Here is a 17,802-nt window from a genome sequence, read left to right on the forward strand (position 1 = left end):
TCATGAAGGCTGCAGCAGTCCCTCGAGAAGCTACCCAGGCACAGAAATCACCATGCCCAGCTATGACTTCGTCGAGCTCGTCAATTTCCCCCTCAATGTGTTCGAAGGTTTGTGGTAGGTCTTCAGCTGAGGGGGTAAATTTTTCGCTGCTAGCTCCAACCGAATGAAAAATCTTTCTTAGTCGCTGAATGCACTTGTTGCTAAATTCTAGGCATTTTTCTTGAAGATTTGTCAGTAGTTTTCTCAAATCCGAATTTTGCTGAGCTTCGGCTTCAAGTTTTGCATTAAGATCTTGTTTTTCTTGTTCGAACTGCTCAGACTGGCGGAGAAGCTTTGTGTTCAGTTCTAATATTTTTGCTTCAGCTTCCGCCAGTAAACCTTCGGCTGCCTGGAGTTCGAAGTTCTTTTTCTCAAAAGCATCTGATTGTTCCTTTATTTTGTTTTCCAAATTTTCAATTATAACTTCATGCTTTTTATCTTCAAGATCCTGCTGCATTTGCAAGGCCTTGCTCAATAGCATACTCTACACAAACACAACCTTCATCAGACACGTTTTTGTTAGGAGCAATAAAAGTTAGGGGACAAGTCATTTACCTTGAAGTTGGAGTAAAACAAACTACCAACGACATGCTGTCGTCGGTAGCGGCTGATATCTGCTTCTAGCTTCGGAAATCCAATACTCTTGGACAGAGTACTAATAACTCTGGCCCCTGTTTGGTCCCGAATACACTTTAACTTCTCATCATCAACACCTCCGAAGAGGAGTGCCCCAGGTTTGTATCCGCAGGATTGGGCATACTCTTTAAGCTCTTCTATTTCAGCCTTTGTTAGATGTTCTCCAACTAAGTTTTGAAACGCGAAGGTTTCGTTTTTTGAAGCTTCGTCAGCAATTTCTTTTCCTTTCTTTGACGCTACGGTCACAGTTTCTCCGACAGCAGTAGCAGCTTCTTCTGCAGCCATGTCTAGCAGCATTTGGTCAATATGTTCAATTGTGCTCTCTAAATTAAAATCTTCAGCTGAGGTAACTTCGGCGGCTGCGGCCTCCGAAGGTGCAATTTCAATATCTGCTCCCTCTGCAGCCGCTCGTGTTTTTTGGGCCGAAGCTCTCGGCGGCGTTTTGTCAATTACCTCTGTCACGGTAATGATTCTTTGTTTCTTCGCCTTGATTGTTTTCCTTGATTTCTCGGGCTCCTTGTCCTTCTGAAAAAACTTTGTCAGTTGAGGACCTAGTGGACTTAGCTTCGCAGGTAAAGATTCAGTCATTACCTTCAGAATTTCCCCAACAACAGCAGCAGAAGGCGATGCGGGGGTTTCTTCTGCTTCGGATATTTGTTGCTTCGGAGAAGAAGTTTTCTTTTTCTTTTGAATTTTCTTCTTTATTGGTTCTTTTTCACCTTCATCTAAGGCTTCAGTTGCTCTTTTCCTTTTTTGGCCCTTGGCACCTTTGTTCAGATCTTCGTAGTCTGGATATTCGAAGCCCAGGGCGTCCAATACTCGATTCAGCCTTCGTTTTGGACGGCTGCCGAAGGCTGCAGTCATCAATTGATCCTCTTTCTTGGAATAATTACCAAGTATTTCGTTGCACATCACTTCAATCGTATCTAGCCACTCTTGGCAAGGAGTTTTAAAGAATTTCTTAAATTTGAAGTAGTAAGGCAAGCGTACAAGTTCACCCTTTTTCTTTTCCCCCTCCAGCTTCGGCATTTCCCACTCTTTTACACTAGGGAAAACTTTGAAAGCCAAGAATTCCTGGACCAGGTCCCTTGTACTGATATTTTCTGCAATTATTTTGAATTCATACATTGCTTTTTGAGTTGGACCCTCTGGTAACATGTGGCACTGGGGGCGGGTTTCTCCGAAGGTCAGTTCCAGTGGGCTTTGCACAAGCTTCTCTTTATCATCATCAACCTTAACATAGAACCATTCCGATTTCCACCCTGCTGCCCATTTGCTTCGGTAGCTAATCACAGGACACTTTGAAGTTTTCCGATAAGCAAAATTATAGCAACCAAAGTTGTCATGTAATCCATCCTTTCTAGCCTTTGTCTGATAGTGCAGTTCATGAACTCGGCAAAAGCTGTCCGCAAACGGTTCCACCGCCTGGCTTCGGAGTGCCCAAATATAAACACTAAGCCTAACGATAGCGTTAGGGGTTAGCTGGTGAAAATAGATTCCAAAATTATTCAATATCTCTGCAATAATCCCGTGAAGGGGGAATCTCAACCCAGCCTTTAAGAAGCTTTTAAAAATAACAATTTCATCTTTCTCCGGCTTTGGGGTAGTCTCTTCTCCTCCGAAGCGTAGTAGCTTCTTTTGATTTTCAGTAAAATAGCCTGACTTTACCATCTTGGACAAGTCAGCCTTCGAAACAGTAGATTTCCCGAAGTCCAAATGGCTGGGTTTGCTTGGTGTGGCAAGGTGATAATCATCTTCGGAGTTTGTTTCCTCAGCTTCTTCTCCTTCTGCTTCAGCGATTGCTTGTTCTGCATCATCAATAGGAATCTTTTCCGAAATCACTAGCCCGGACCGTTGCATGGCTTCGGAGATAGGGACGGTCTCCGAAGCTTCAGTTTCCTCCCCCTCGCGTTCAATCCTAGCAGTAGAACGGATTCTGGCCATTTAACTATGAACTTGTGAAACTTTAATACTTTTTTCTCCGAAGCAGGTTTCAAGATGGAGCTTCGTTCAATTCTGACAAACAAGCTTCGGCGATGGTTAAAAATTTTGGCAGCAAAACAGTGCAAATAGCAATGAATGCTGTGGTAACTTCACAACTACTTGTCAGTTTATATAGTGCTGCAGGTAAGAAGGCGAAGCGGCGGAATTGTTACACCAGGCGCGCAGTAACTTGTACCCGCTGCGCAGTGGACCGCAAGGATCAAACAGTAACTCTGCAAGGTGGGACCGACGCGCGCTCGGAAGTCGGATCGTTTCTCCGCAACGAGCTCAGGGAAGGTGTTTTTTGGACCTTCGGCTTCCCGAAGCTGAAGAGGCTTTTTTCACGGGTCAAGCTCGTTACGAAGAACGATCTAGCACCGCGAAAGGGGCTACTGTTGGGGTTGTGCTTCGGTGCGCCGAAGGTCTCACACGAAGAAACAGCTTCGGCTGAAGTCGTCTCCAAGAGATGGCCGAAGGTCCCTTTTCATGGAGCTTCGGCGTTTTAAACCGACATAGAGATAGAATGACCTTTTTATACATATAGGTCTGAGTCAATGCTGTAAACTTTCGCAAGGGACATAATTGTAATTTGTCACAGGCTGCGACCTGTGCCTATAAATAGATGAACAGTACCTCTGTACTGTTCACGTGAACCTGTCATTTGCTTTCACATCACGCTTGTACTTTTGCCTTCTGCAAGACCGAAGGTACATTTGTAATTCAAAGTCATTTATATTCATTAATACAAGTAGAGATAATTCTATGACAATATTTAAATGTTTATTTCATATTCTATGATTTATGCGAATGCTTCATTCTTCGTTGTTATGCTTACGAAGGTATGTCCTTCGTAACCTTCATCCGAGATGCTTTATATCCCGAAGGGATATATCGTTATGGAGGACGAAGGGCCTTAACACTTAATATTTTTTGTGTTGCCTTGTTCTTAATTCTTAGCATTTGAGAACAAGTCCCCAACATAAATCCTTAGGTTTCAATAAAGTAATGCGGGACAGTGAATTATAAAGTAAAGTAGGACATGATAGGTCTGAGGACACTTGCCTTCACCAGGTTGTTGCTAAGAGGGATCTTCGGCAACACACTCAGGAACCTCGGACTGCTCGTTGTCTAAGTAAAGCGAGCATACATTCAATACATTTGGAAAAGTATAAATGAACAGCACATCAAACATTTACAATCATTAACTCACAAAAAGGTATAGTTTTAAGTGTAGGGGATGATATCAAGCTACAAAGAAAATGGAGTAATCCTAATTGGGGAATTGATTACTCTCTAAATGTTTAGGACATAGCTCAAAAGGGTTAGGTAGTGATTAAAACAAAGGAACGTTAGAATTATAATATAAACTACTCTCATTTAGGAATTTGATTATCCTTTAAATATTATCCATAATTACATACATAATTCTATTTATCACATTAAGGTCTAAAGGTTAAACCAAAAGTGAATCCATAAAATGCATAACACTAATCTCACAAAATTCAATATGTTTTAACTTCTAGGGCTTTCATTTTATTTATTTTATTAAATAAATAAACTAGCATAAACATTAATCATATATTCTAAGTGTAAAAATTAAAGTGTACAGATTGCAGTTGGTCATATTTTATTTGAACAAAGAATAATTTGGTGAACATTTTGCAATTTGAACCACTAAATTTGGAGTTCATATGAAAAAGATGTGAAATAAACAAGTTTTGAGGTTTGAAATATGAAATTAGGGCTAAATCTGTGATTAAATAAAAGTCTAGGGGTCTAATTAAAACAAACCAGGGACCTATGCGCTTAAACAGAGGACGGCGGGTTGATTTCCTAAAACCAGGGGGTTTCTTAAGCAAAACAACCACGCGATGGGTTATCGGGCTCCCTCAACCGTTGGATCAGAAATCGACGGCTGAGATTAGATCTGCGGTCGAGGGTGCGCGCGCGTGGGTGGGCGAGCACTGACAAGCGGGACAGGGAATGTCAGCGACAGAGGGGGAGAGCGCACTGACCGAGCGGGTCCAGCGCCAGAGGGGAGACGGACGGCTACAGGGGTCCGAGGGGGTCCGAGCCGTTCGATCAAGATCAGACGGGGGGTGGGGTCTGAGTCGTTCGATCAAGATCAGACGGGGAAAATCAGACCGGGAAGGATAAGCGGCTGCGGGTGACGCTGACAGGTGGGGTCAGGGCATCAGGTGCGCGTGCGCGAAGCGGTACCCGCGGTTCGAGCCGTTCGATCAAGATCGAACGGGGGGGTCAGACCGAGGAAACAGACGGCTGCGGGCGGCACCGCTCCTCTCCGTGGTGGTGAGGTCGCTGGAGTTGAGGCGAGCGCGAGCTAGGGTGGCTCCGGGGTCACCGGAGTTGGGCAGAGGGGAAGAGGGTGCCACGGCGAACTCAATGGCAGGGAAGAGGCCACGAATCCATGGGCAGAGAGGGGAGAACGACGATGGGAAGACCTCGAGCGGGTCGGAGCAACTCTAGCCACGGGGAGGGGACTTAAGGCACGCTAAGGCCTAGGCTGGCTTCAGCAGAGGCAGATGCACCTTAGGGACTAACCCCGGGGAACTAGACCGGGCTAAATCGGCCAGCCACCGCACGAGCACGACGGACCGCCGTGGTCGAGCACCGGTGAAGGCGAAATTGGACGAACACAGGGCACAATAAGGGAAATTGGGCACGGGGACGGGTGTCTCACCTCGGAGCAGAGCTCGGGGAGGCTTAGCGTGGTCTCCGGCAAGCTTGATGGCCGGGAACGCGGACGCAGGTCTCCGGCGACGAGGGCAGAGCGCGAGAGAGGGCGAGGGTGTGCGAAACGAGGCGAGGAGCGAGTGCGGGGTACTGGCGGGGCTCTAAAAAGGGAGTTGGGCGCGTGGGCGAGCGTCGTGGTTGAGAAACCCGGCGACGTGCGCGAGTGCGCACGCGCCGGTCCACGGCGAGCGCGAAGAAGGCAGAACTGAAAAGACAGGCTCACGGCGCAGAGAGAGAAAAGGAGGACGCGCGGGGGCAACAACTCGGCACTGGCGAACTGGGCCCGTGAGATAGAGAGAGAGCGAACGGGCGAAGGAAACTGGCGCCGACAGGTCGGCCCCATTGAGCAAAGAGCGAGAGAGGGAGGGCGCGCGCGAGGGAGAACTGCTGCTGACAGGCGAGGTCCGCCTGTCAGGCGGCGCGGGCGCGCGGCTTGGCTGGTCTTAGTGGGCCAACTGGGCTGCTTTCCCCTTTTCTTTTTCTCTGTATTTTCTAATTCCTTTTCTATTTCTTTTTCTATAGGGTTTTCAAATCCAAATTCAAACTAGGTTTCAAATTCAAATAAATTCAAACTTGTGCAACACTTCAAAGAATATTTTAAACTCAGCATGGTGCAACATGTCCTGGCTCATAAGGTTTTGGTAAAAATAAATAATTAACCTCCACTAGTTTAAGCTATTTCTAATCACAAGGAAAAAGAGAGAAAGAATCTAGAGAGAGAGAAAGCCTAGAGTGAGAAAAGGAAGAGTAACACATGATTTTGGGTGATAATTAGAAAGAAATTTTATACCCCCAAAATCAGGGTGTTATATATTGCTCAAGGAAATTGTAAATGCCAAAGACAACAAAATGCTTGAAGAATCAACTGAAGAGTAATAATTATGCACAATTGACACCTACAGCAGCATGCCTCGTGCAGAAAAAGCATCCTGGACAAAAGAAATTGTCAAAGCCTCGGTATCTCACATTATGCAACAACATGGAAAACGATCCGATTTCACTGAAGCAGCAAATGAGCATAAGGTCATTGTAGTATTGCTCTTTAAATACCACAACCTTGTGTTTTTGAATCTTGAGAATTGCATGTCATGCACTAAACTTCCCTCAATTAGCCTTCTGAGTCAACTCTGGTCGGTCCTTGCAATTCTCAAATTTGTACACCATTGTTCCAGAATTTCTTGGGGCCACTATACTCTCACCAGCCACTGAGGTTCTAAAGCCAATTGATAGATTATTAAAACATAAGGGAGGTGAAAAGATGCATAGCTACCCAAAAAAACAATGGACCTCATTATTTAAATAAAGGGAACTATTATCTTTAATACAACTCTCCATACTGAAGGAATGTAGCAAGACCCTCATAACGCAAAGCTTAGTAAGGTCTGGAACTCACCAGCATGTGTACCGTGGGGGGGGAGTCCACAGCCCCGGCCAGCACCAGCGATGGCTCATGGTGGACGTGGGCGACGCATTGCTCTTGTTCCTCGCACACCATTACTGTCGTGCTCTGCTAGGCCCGACCTCCCTCTCTCTGTCCCTGGTCATAACGTTTTGGGCGAGCAGCGAGGCCACAAGGCGGGGTTGTAGCTAGAGGAGAGGAAGCATGAGATAGGCATGTGAAACTGGCACAGCCCGAGAGATCCTTGGCAGAGGTACAAGCGTCAAGGAGGAGGCGAGGTGCGAAGGGGAGGGAGGCCGTGATGGAGGCGAGCTGACGTCTAGGGCCACGGCGAGGCGAAGAGGAGGGGGACTGGAATGGATGCGAGACTGCGGCGAGCGGCGAGGCGCCGAGGCAGGCCACACGTAAAATCCAATGGGTCTTCTTTCTGTCTGAAGCGAGTTCACGATGTTTCTAGGATGACGACCACGTGGGATGCTTGTTGCAGTAGGAGAAAGACGACTGTTCACGGCAACGTTTGATGCTCGATCGAACGGCCATGATTTTTTTGGAACGACGTGGATAGGCCGATCGGTGTTGTTTCCATCCGAGTTTAATAGTAAGGAAATCTCCAGTTCTTGCACCCACTCGTCCACCGTTCGCATACGTCACGCTGCGCTTGCTCACATACGCCGACCCTACCCATCCGCTGGCCCCCGCCTGTACCATAGCCGACGAGCAGAGCGGGCTTCCCCTGCGGAGGTGGAGGCCATTCTTCCGCGCTTTCGAGGCGATCGATGGCTTATCGAGGCATGCGGCTACCCGCGCGCCGAGTTCCGTGATGTGCATGGCGAGATCGTCATGCTGCTCCGCGGCGCCACGGATGACGGCGTGGCCGCCGAGCAGCTCTGCGCCGTGCTCGACGATGTCATGGTCGAATCCCTCAAGACGCTGCTGGTCGTGTTCGTTCCGCATGACCTATTAGCGTCCACCGACCTGGTGAGGACCGTCGGCGCCCTCGGGAGCCACGGGTCATCCCGGATCCGAAGCCTCACGTGCGACGTCGTGCGCGGGTGGAGGGTGGCCGTTGAAGCCTCCTTTGCCACTGCTGTAGCGGTGAAGAAGAAGCTCGATAATCTCTCTGATGATCAGATCCCGCTCCCACACGTTGCCGTCGACAAGGTGCACTAGAAGAAGATGGATTTACCGCCTGCCAAGATGCTTCCCGCCGCTGTGGTACACAAGAACACGCACATACCATCAGCAAATATGCTTCCCGCCGCTGAGGTACACAACAAGAGACCACATGTACCACCAGCAAGTATGCTTCCCACCGCCGAGGAACACAAGAAGCAGCATTATATACCGCCACCGAAGACGCTCTCGACCGCAGCAATTCTATCGAACCAATAGAAGAGCATGAGTGAGACCAAGAGACCGCCCGCCGCCGAGAGCGAGAAGATGGAGGCTACAAAATGCAAGCTCCACGAGGGTTACCTGGAAGCCGATGGAGTCAAGCGTCGGCGCAGCATCCAGGCCATCAGCGTACGGGAGAGAGGCCCAGCAAGATGTAGGACAAGCTCAACGTCGGGCTCGGGCGAGGCGGAGATGGCACCCGAGGACGAGCTCAGCGTCGGGCGAGCCCATCGTCGAGTGAGACAAAAATTTGCGCCTGAGGCCCGATCTGCTTTTCCTATCATATTAGATGACCCATCGGGAGATGCCAGGCGGTGTGCGTGCACAGTGGCGCGACCGTAATCATGCTGTTGCGCCTGGACGCATTTGGGCATGCACAAGTGCAAGTCAGTTGCTAGGAGCGACACAACATCGGTGGGGCAACGCGTAGCATTGAAAAGGATGACATTGCGAGCGTGCAGAGCATATCATGATTGTATAGGGATGAAAGTGGATATCTAAATTATTAGGACAATTTAATATTTTAAAAGATTCGTATGAAATTTGTTGTTGATTTTTCTTATGCTACCAAGAACATTATCACAAACAAGAATAAAATGTTGTATAAATTATTTTATGTGTTATTTGCTCCCTGCAACGAAAAAGGTGAAAAATATTCGTATTTGTATCTGAATTTTATATCTATATTTGATAAGAGATATGATAAATTTAAGTCTTACCTTTTATGAATCTTTATAAGCTAAATGCTAAAAACAAGAATACAAATTTGCATAGAGGATTCTATATCCTATTTGTTCGTAATAAAAAATTGATATTTGAATAATTATTTATTTCATCACTACAATTGCCTACTTGTCGTGCATCATGCATCGCGCAACAAGATTTCCGTTATGTTACGTATCGTGCATGGTGTTTTATTTGGGCTTTGGCCTATTAAACTTAATTAGACTAATTAATCCATGTATAACTTTTTAAGTTTCACTGCCCGGTCCAAAACATACTATACTACTCAATACTCATGCATCATGCATGCACAGGGCTCCTGGAGCTAGCGCGTATGCATGTCCCCGTGTCTAGATCGATGCCGGTATCTATGGGTCTCTATCTATTCGCGTGCATGGCAACTGACAACGGCTAGCTAAGCTCTATATAACAAGGCGTGCCAATTCTCCCAGTCCCAGTTCAATCTATTTGTACCCACCCGTTCCGCTCGTCCACTGCTCGCACGCCCCGACTCTACTCGCCGTCGCCAGCTTGCCTGCATCCGCCACCGCTACCATGGACAACGAGGACAGCGGGCTTCCCCTGCTAAGGTGGAAGCCTTTCTTCCGCGCTTTCGAAGCCATCGTGGATTCAAGAAACACTAAATTTAGAGTTACAATTATAAAGATATGAATTTCAGAAGATTTTCGTGATTAAATAATAATAACTATATTCTATGTTGATTAATGTAAATCATACGAGAAAAGATATTAAGGAAATAGCTCATTCAACTTTAATCTAAGTTATAACTTGATTAAGGATTATATTTTAATCAAATTATAGAGGGAACAATTTAGCTTTGTTTTAGAAAAGCTAATATAGTAAACATGGGGAAAATCAATATTTAATTTTGAGGACATGTTAAATAGTAAAATAAGGTTTACTAAGGGGTAGATGACATTACTACGAAGACAACGCAACTTGAACGGACTAAATCAGAGTTAATATGAAGAAAATATAGATTTTATAAGTTTTAAGGCTATTTTAATATTAAGTTTGTATTAAAGTCGAGTACCAAGGACTTGTGAATTTCAGGGACTTGCTTGTGATCAGTTTCAACAGAGAAGGATCGCGGGTTGGTTTTATAAAACTCCGAGGGTTTCTTACGCAAGAACGCCACAACCACATCGGTTGGATGCACCATGGACCATAGATCTATAGACCAATAGTCCAGATTAAAAGCCCCTTAACGTGATGAACTGGTATTCAACACGGGCCACCGGATCTGGGATCCATGACTCGTAATACGACAGTGCGTTGATCGCATCCGAGCCTTTGGATCATCGATCACGATTTAATTAACCAAAGGGTTATTCATCCTTCTAATCTACACTGCCCACGATGGAATCAACGATCCGAAGACCCTCCTCCCACAGCCGAGCAGAGCGGTAGCGCGCACCAACGAGGCGATGGCGCCATCGCCGGAGTTGATGTTCCCACGTGCTGATGCCCTAACACAGTCACGGATAAGCCCATATGAAGCGGAGAGGATCACGAATCAGGTGCAGGGATCCTTACCTGAAACTACGGTGGTGGTTGCACGACTCACGGCATGAGGCAGCACACGACGGAGGAATTGCTCCGTTGAGCAATTTTGAGGTCCCCTAGCATCAACTCCACCCCGATGAAGCTTTGAACGCACGCGGAGAGCTCGGGCGACACTCCCAGGCTTGTTCTCGAGATCCCTTTTGACAACGCAACACGCGCAGCGGCGTTCTCCGCTCTTCCTCCCTGCGACGATGGCGCCCGACGGCGGAAACTAGCTTCCCGGTGAGGACTGCCTCGTCTAGGGTTGGCGAGGCTGCCTAGCGACGAATGAAGGGGGTGGGGGTATGTGATGCCTGGGTCCGTTTATATCTACATAAGAGATTCACGGTAGAGGAGATAGGGACAACATGGACATGAGTTTGTTGGGAGTTTGTTGTATCGGAAAAGGGATGAGGACGACGCTGGACAGACGGGCCCACCTGGCGGTAACACAAGATAGACACTAGGGTTACGACTTTTCATGAATGCGCCTCCGCGGTGGGGTCCGAGCTAGGCCGATAGGTGGCCCATGTGGGCATGCGTCATGTGGGGTGGGAAAGGGACTGGGCCAGGAATCTAAGTGGCTCGATCAGGTAAGTTGGTTTTGTTTTGTTTTTTCTTTTCTATTTGTTCTGTTTTCAGTTTTTTTAAAATTCACATAAAATCCAAACTCCAAATTTATGTTCAAATGCAACAATCTAAAATCTCGGCATGAATGCAAATTATATATATTTATATTAATTATTTTATTCCTTTGTTTAGGCAAGGGCTCAAAATATGCCATACACACATTTTGTTTCATTTTAGGAAAATATTACTTTTGAGTATGTGATCAAATTTGAAGTTAAGAACCATAAAGAAATGAATGTCCATTACCTTACTTATCTAGGGGAAAATATATAATCTTTACCAGGGATTCTTTTAATTAAAATACTTTTAAAAAGTGCTAAAGTTTACAAAGGAAATAATGAATAGAATGAAAATATTTCTTCTAGTTATTGCTTTCAACTTAAACTTTAGTTTCTGGATTTGAATCTAAATTTTGAACTACCCAATTTTTAACATTACTATTGACTTAGTTTAGAAAAATGTATTTTATAGAGAAAGTAATTTATTATTAAAAGCCATTTTAACTCAATCTTTTGAAGAAACATTTTATAAATCCCAAAAATAGAACTTTAGGTGTTACAAGGAGTCAAGCAACACAAGGATGCATTTGTGTGAACATATATTATCTTTTATTGATGTTGTTCGGTCATGTATGAGATTGTTAGATTATGTTTTCTTAACCCATATACAATAGGTGAATAATAGTATCAGTCGTACATCAGTTGTTCCTAAAGTTGGAATGGCTTTTTATTCAGAGGACGCCGCTTATGACATGTACAATAACTATGCTGGCGAGATCGGATTCAGCATTAGAAAGAGCACGACAAGACACCTGCTAGATTATGTATTCCTAAACACAAGTCATCGCCTTTTTATATGGCCTATATAACTCACTGTTGCTAAACATCTCGGGCATGTTATTCGAAAGCATCATCGAAAGTTTATGCCTGATTTTAAGAGTTGTCTATATGAAGATAGATCAAAGATTTACTTCAATAAAAAGTGGTGTGGCTTGTTGAGTACAATGTTGAGGATAATGTATGGATGTCAAACCTAAATGCGTTGAGTGATGAATAAAGTATTCAAGAAAAGATTTCGTAGGAAATTGGGTCTTTCGGAGCTCCTCGTAGAACGTGAGAAGGTAACTTCGTGCAAATGAGGTGAATATAATGCATATTTTCATTCATGACAAAAGATCCCTGTTACTTATAGCCCAAATTTACCTATGTAGAAGACTGCGACTGAATCATTTACAAGGAGAATATTTTTAGGGTTTGAGACAAAATTTAAGGATCAATTTTTATTAACCCGCCAATTGTTGCACAACGAGGGGTCAATATTGACATACATGGTTACACAGATGCAATCTTCTCTTGGAGCATCTGTTTTATTTAACACTGCAGATATGACAATCAGTTGTTTGTGCAGAAAGTTCGAATCTATAGGTATATCATGCAAGCATGCCCTTAAAGTCTTTAACATAAAAGATATTTTATTTTTGCCATCACAATATATACTGAATAATAAACGATCAACCATATCCCACGGAAAGAGAAAAGGGAAGAAAAAGAAAAGTGGCACTGACAAAGATACTTACCGATCCTACTAATTCTATCAAAAAAATCATTATTATGTGGCCTACTTTTTTATTTCTTGATTGGTTTAAGTAAGTTATATTACTAATTGTAGGAGAGTATTTAGATAATGCAATAGCAAACAAAGACAGCTGCGCTGCTCCAAGTCAGTCTTCAACCATGCATGGTGATTCCATCAATCCCCTTTGGAGGTTACACAAGTCTCTTACTTGGAGTTGATGTATTCCAAGTCTGAGTTGATGTATTCCAAGTCTGAGTTGTTGACAGTCTCTACGCTGAAGGTGGCCCATATTCTTTTTGTGCTTCCTGTATACTGAAATGCAAAGAATTTTCAGCAGTGCATGTATTGGACACCTCTGATTTTCAGCTTCACAAATGTCGTCTTCTACCCTGTCACTATGTGCACGCAGTTGCCCTATAAATGACATACTTTGTAATTACAAATATAGATTGCCCAAAGTATAGTATCAATTCCATTGCTGTCGAGGTGGTGCTTATATCAGTGAACTGACGAGATTCGCAGAACAAGTATCACTGAACTTGATGTTTGCTTCTCTGCAAAATTTGAACGCACGACCACTGAGGACATAGACACGACAACTCAACGGGGAGGAGGAAGAGAGACAGAGCAGTCGCCGGCGCAACGGGACCGAGCACCAATGCCATGCATGGCGGATCACAGTGAGCCAGCAAAGGCACCCACGCCCAACACAAACATACGGAGGACGAGATCTAGCTGGCAAATTAACTAGCCACATATTTTGGCCTGCAAAGAAAATATGTTTCCAAATGTTAATATAATATACCGTGGCTAAACTGTACAAGATAAAAAAAATAGAGGACCAAATTATATGAAAAGAGAGAATAAATATTCTAGGTTAATTTTGGAGATATAGAGGATCAAATTTAGGGACGTTGCTCGAGACGGAGAAGATATAGATGATAAAATTTTTTAGAGTGTTCTGTAAATGACAAAGAATATATTTTTAGAGTACGAAGTTTAGTGGATATTGTTGGAGAAAGCCTAAATGACATACTTTGTAATTACAAATATAGATTGCCGAAAGTAGAGTATCAATCCATTGCTGTCGAGGTGGTGGTTATACCAGTGAACTGACGAGATTCGCAGAACAAGTATCACTGAACTTGATGTTTGCTTCTCTGCAAAATTTGCTTTTGGGCATTTCATCGAATAGCTGTAGCACAACGGCGGGCCCTGGTTCAGGGCGCCGATGAACCGGCGAACAGCATGCGGCGGGCACAGGTGCTGACGAAGGTTCATTTGCCAAGAAGCCGAACCAGAGTTGCAAGCTTCATGGCCATCGAGCCGTGCGTACAAACAGAACAGCCTTTGCCGTTGGATGAAAAACAGAACAGTTCTTCTGCAGATGAGCGCGAAAACAAAACAGAACAGCCTTTACCGTTACATGCAGAAAAACTCGAGTCGGACTCCGTCCCGTCGGCTTGTTCTATATATAAATGAGGCGCGCCGAGTCTCCCAATCCAGTCTGCAGTTCTGCGCGCACCCGTTCCACGCTTGCTCGCATCGCATCCGCCGACCCAACCCGCCCGCATCCACCTTCCGCCGCAGCTACCATGGCCGACGAGCAGAGCGGGCTTCCCCTGCGGAGGTGGAGGCCATTCTTCGGCGCTTTCGAGGCGATCGACGGCGTGATCGAGGCATGCGGCTACCCGCGCGCCGAGTATCGTGACGTGCGTGGCGAGATCGTCGTGCTGCTCCGCGGCGCCACGGATGACGGCGTGGCCGAGCAGCTCTGCGCCGTGCTCGACGACGTCATGGTCGAATCCCTCAAGACGCTGCTGGTCGCGCCCGTCCCGCACGACCTGCTGGCGTCCACCGAGCTGGCGAGGACCGTCGGCGCCCTCGGGAGCCACGGGTCGTCCCGGATCCGGAGCCTCGCGCGCGACGTCGTGCGCGGGTGGAGGGTAGCCGTCGAAGCCTCCTTCGCCACTGCTGTAGCGGTGAAGAAGAAACTCGACAATCTCTCTGCTGATCAGATCCCGCTCCCGCGCGCTGCCGTCGACAAGGTGCACGTACCGTCTGCCAAGATGCTTCCCGCTGCTGCTGAGGTACACAACAAGAAGCCGGACATACCACCAGCAAAGATGATTTCCACGGCCACCGCCGCCGAGGCACATAACAAGAGGCCACACGTACCACCAGCAAAGACGCTTGCTGCCGCCGTTGCCGAGGTGCACAACAAGAGGCCACAAGTACCACCAGCAAAGATGCTTTCCACCGCCGAGGAACACAAGAAGCAGCATTATGTACCGCCAACGAAGACGCTTCCGACCACATCAATTCTATCGAATCAACAGAAGAACATGAGTGAGACCAAAAAACCGGTCGTCGCCGAGAGCGAGAAGATGGAGGCTACAAAACGCAAGCTACGGGAGAGTTACCAAGAAGCTGATGGAGTCAAGCGTCGGCGCAGCATCCAGACCATTAAGGAGGAGGGGAAGCTGTTAGAGCAGAAGCAATGCAAGAATCATGCGTCCCATCGTACGGAGAGAGGCCCAGTAGGATGTAGGACTAGGACCTCGTCAGGCGTCAGTCGTTCTAGGCCTCCTCCTTCTCACGTGCTTTAGGGCCGAATGTTGTTCTTGGATGACCAATATTTGTGCATTTTGAAGTTCTGTTTACGTGTAAAGAGATAGGATCATCAGCGCTAGGACATAGCATATTTTATCCTACTACACTACCTGTCGAAGAGAAATTTTATCATGTGAAATCGAGCCCATGTATCAAACTATTGAATAAAAGACCATTCTCAATAAATCATTTAAAAATAGAACTATCAAGTGCAAGGCTTTGATTAGACGTTTGTGTTTTTTTATAATAATTTTGTCCACAGCTCCCTTCGGACCCTAAGTTAGATGATCTATTCTTTGTTTTTCTTACAGTTTTCGTAACTAGATTTATATTTTGATTTATATTTTTTAGATTGATTATTTAAAGACATGATGTCGATAGTTGGATCTTGAAACACCAGATGTCTAGTAAGCTTAGACCAACTCCACCAGGGGTCGTATATGGGCGTGCATCCGTAAAATTTGCACGTCTTCGCACTGTTGAGTTCCCCAGCATGCGCTGTATCCGGCGACAGAAAAAACGGGCCAGAGGTGGGCGCTCCTTTTTCTCGCGTATTCTCTCTCATCCGCGCAACCCAACCGTCATTCCGAACTTCCTCCTTCCTTCGTGGTACGGTGACACGAGATCTATTTTCTATCGAACCACCAGAAGACCATGAGTGAGACCAAGAAGTCGCTCGTCGCCGAGAGCGAGAAGATGGAGGCTACAAAACGCAAGCTACGGAAGGGTTACCAAAAAGCCGATGGAGTCAAGCATCGGCGCAGCATCCAGACCATCAGGGAGGAGGAGGGGAAGCTGTTGGAGCAGGAGCAATGCAAAATGCATGTGTCCCGTCGTTTGGAGAGAGGCCCAGTAGGTTGTAGGACAAGGACCTCGTTAGGCGTCAGTTGTTCTCGGCCTCCTCCTTCTCACGTGCTTTAGGGCTGAATCTTGTTCTTGGATGACCAATATTTGTGCATTTTGAAGTTTTGTTTACATGTAATGAGATTTGTGCATTTTGAAGTTTTGTTTACGTGTAATGAGATATGATCATCAGCGCCCGGACATAGGATATTTTATCCTGCTACTACCTATCCAAGAGAAATTTCATCACGTGAAATAGAGGCCATATACGAAACTATTGAATAAAAGACCATTCTCACTAAATCATTTGAGAAATAGAACTATAAAGTGCAAGGCTTTGGTTAGACATTTATGATTTTTCATAATAAATTTGTCTACAGCTCCCTTCGGACCCTAAATTAGATCATCTATTCTTTGTTTTTCTTACGGTTTTCATAACTAGATTTATATTTTTTAGATTGATTAGTTAAAGACATGATGTTGATAGTTGGATCTTGAAACACCAGACGTCTAGTAACCTTATAAACATGCACCAACCGGATGAAAATAATAATCAAACTATTATAATTATTAAAGCCCTTTGGAATACAAGATTTTTTTCGTTTCCTGCATTTTTTTGTGAAAATGAACTGGTTTATGTGAAATTCCCGTATGATTTCTCTGAAATTCTTGCATTCCAAAGAGGCCTAAAAGATGCACTAACAGAATAGGTGAATAAAAATTTAATAAATAATTTATACTGGTTGTTTGACAATTAGTCGCTTGAACGGAAGACAAGACACGGTATGGGCTAGATGTAATGACCAAAATTTGTATAAAAGAAAATAATAGGATAGATAAATAAATATATTTCTATGCTAGAATTTTGAGGATTTCTTGATCTTCTTTTCTTTGTGCATATTCAACTAAAAGAATTAAAGTAGTTAAATGACAAATAAATAAATACATGAATGTGCATTCCATGTTGGAATTCTTATATGATTGCATTTGTGTTCAAATTTTTTAGACAAGTTAAGTTTGAATGGTAGAATTTGTAACACCCAAAATCCTATTTTGTGAGGTATAAAAAGTTCTCCTGGGTATTTGAGATAAATGACTTCTATAAATGATTTCCTACCTTTATAAAACATATCCTTGTGATGTAAATAAATAATAATAAGTAGTTAATTTTGAATTATGGAAGAACCTTTAAATTTACATTCAAAATAGTATTACTTAATAATGTGTGTATTTCACATTTGAAATTTATTTCTAAGTAGGTGAATAAAATAATCCTTTTAAATATAACTTGCATTCTTGATTGGGGTTTTATTTGAGCACTTAAATATGCTGTAAGGTTGAACTCAATTTGAATTTAAACTGAAATTTGAATTTGAGTCTAAGTTGAAATTGAAGAAAATAAAATGGAAAAGAAAAAAAATAAAATAAAATAAGAAGCTTACCTTGACTTGGGCCGGTTCTCTCATTCGCTGCCCACTTGCTTCCTCAACCTCCACGGCCTGGCTCCACTTCCGCGCGCGTGTTCGCCACTGCCTCGTGGGGCCCAGTGGTCGGAATCGTCCCTCCCCCTCGCGTCCGCATGAAAAGAACCCGGGGATTTCTGCGTGGTGGTCGCAAGGCCGTTCCAACCACCGGCCGGGATTCCC

At 44.8% G+C, this 17,802-nt stretch overlaps 1 protein-coding gene and 1 pseudogene across 1 annotated transcript; both read left to right on the top strand.

Moving 5' to 3' along the window:
• Positions 1-5,406: 5,406 nt before the first annotated feature.
• Positions 5,407-9,344, top strand: LOC118472305 (uncharacterized; annotated as a pseudogene).
• A 4,834-nt stretch (positions 9,345-14,178) lies between these two features.
• LOC118472212 (uncharacterized) lies at positions 14,179-15,328 on the top strand. Its single transcript, XM_035960020.1, has one exon. The coding sequence runs from the start codon at positions 14,179-14,181 to the stop codon at positions 15,307-15,309; it is 1,131 nt and encodes a 376-aa protein (XP_035815913.1). The 3' UTR covers positions 15,310-15,328.
• The last annotated feature ends 2,474 nt before the right edge of the window (positions 15,329-17,802 follow it).

The sequence above is a fragment of the Zea mays genome, chromosome 6 (assembly GCF_902167145.1).
Source record: "Zea mays cultivar B73 chromosome 6, Zm-B73-REFERENCE-NAM-5.0, whole genome shotgun sequence".
Classification (NCBI taxonomy): domain Eukaryota; kingdom Viridiplantae; phylum Streptophyta; class Magnoliopsida; order Poales; family Poaceae; genus Zea; species Zea mays.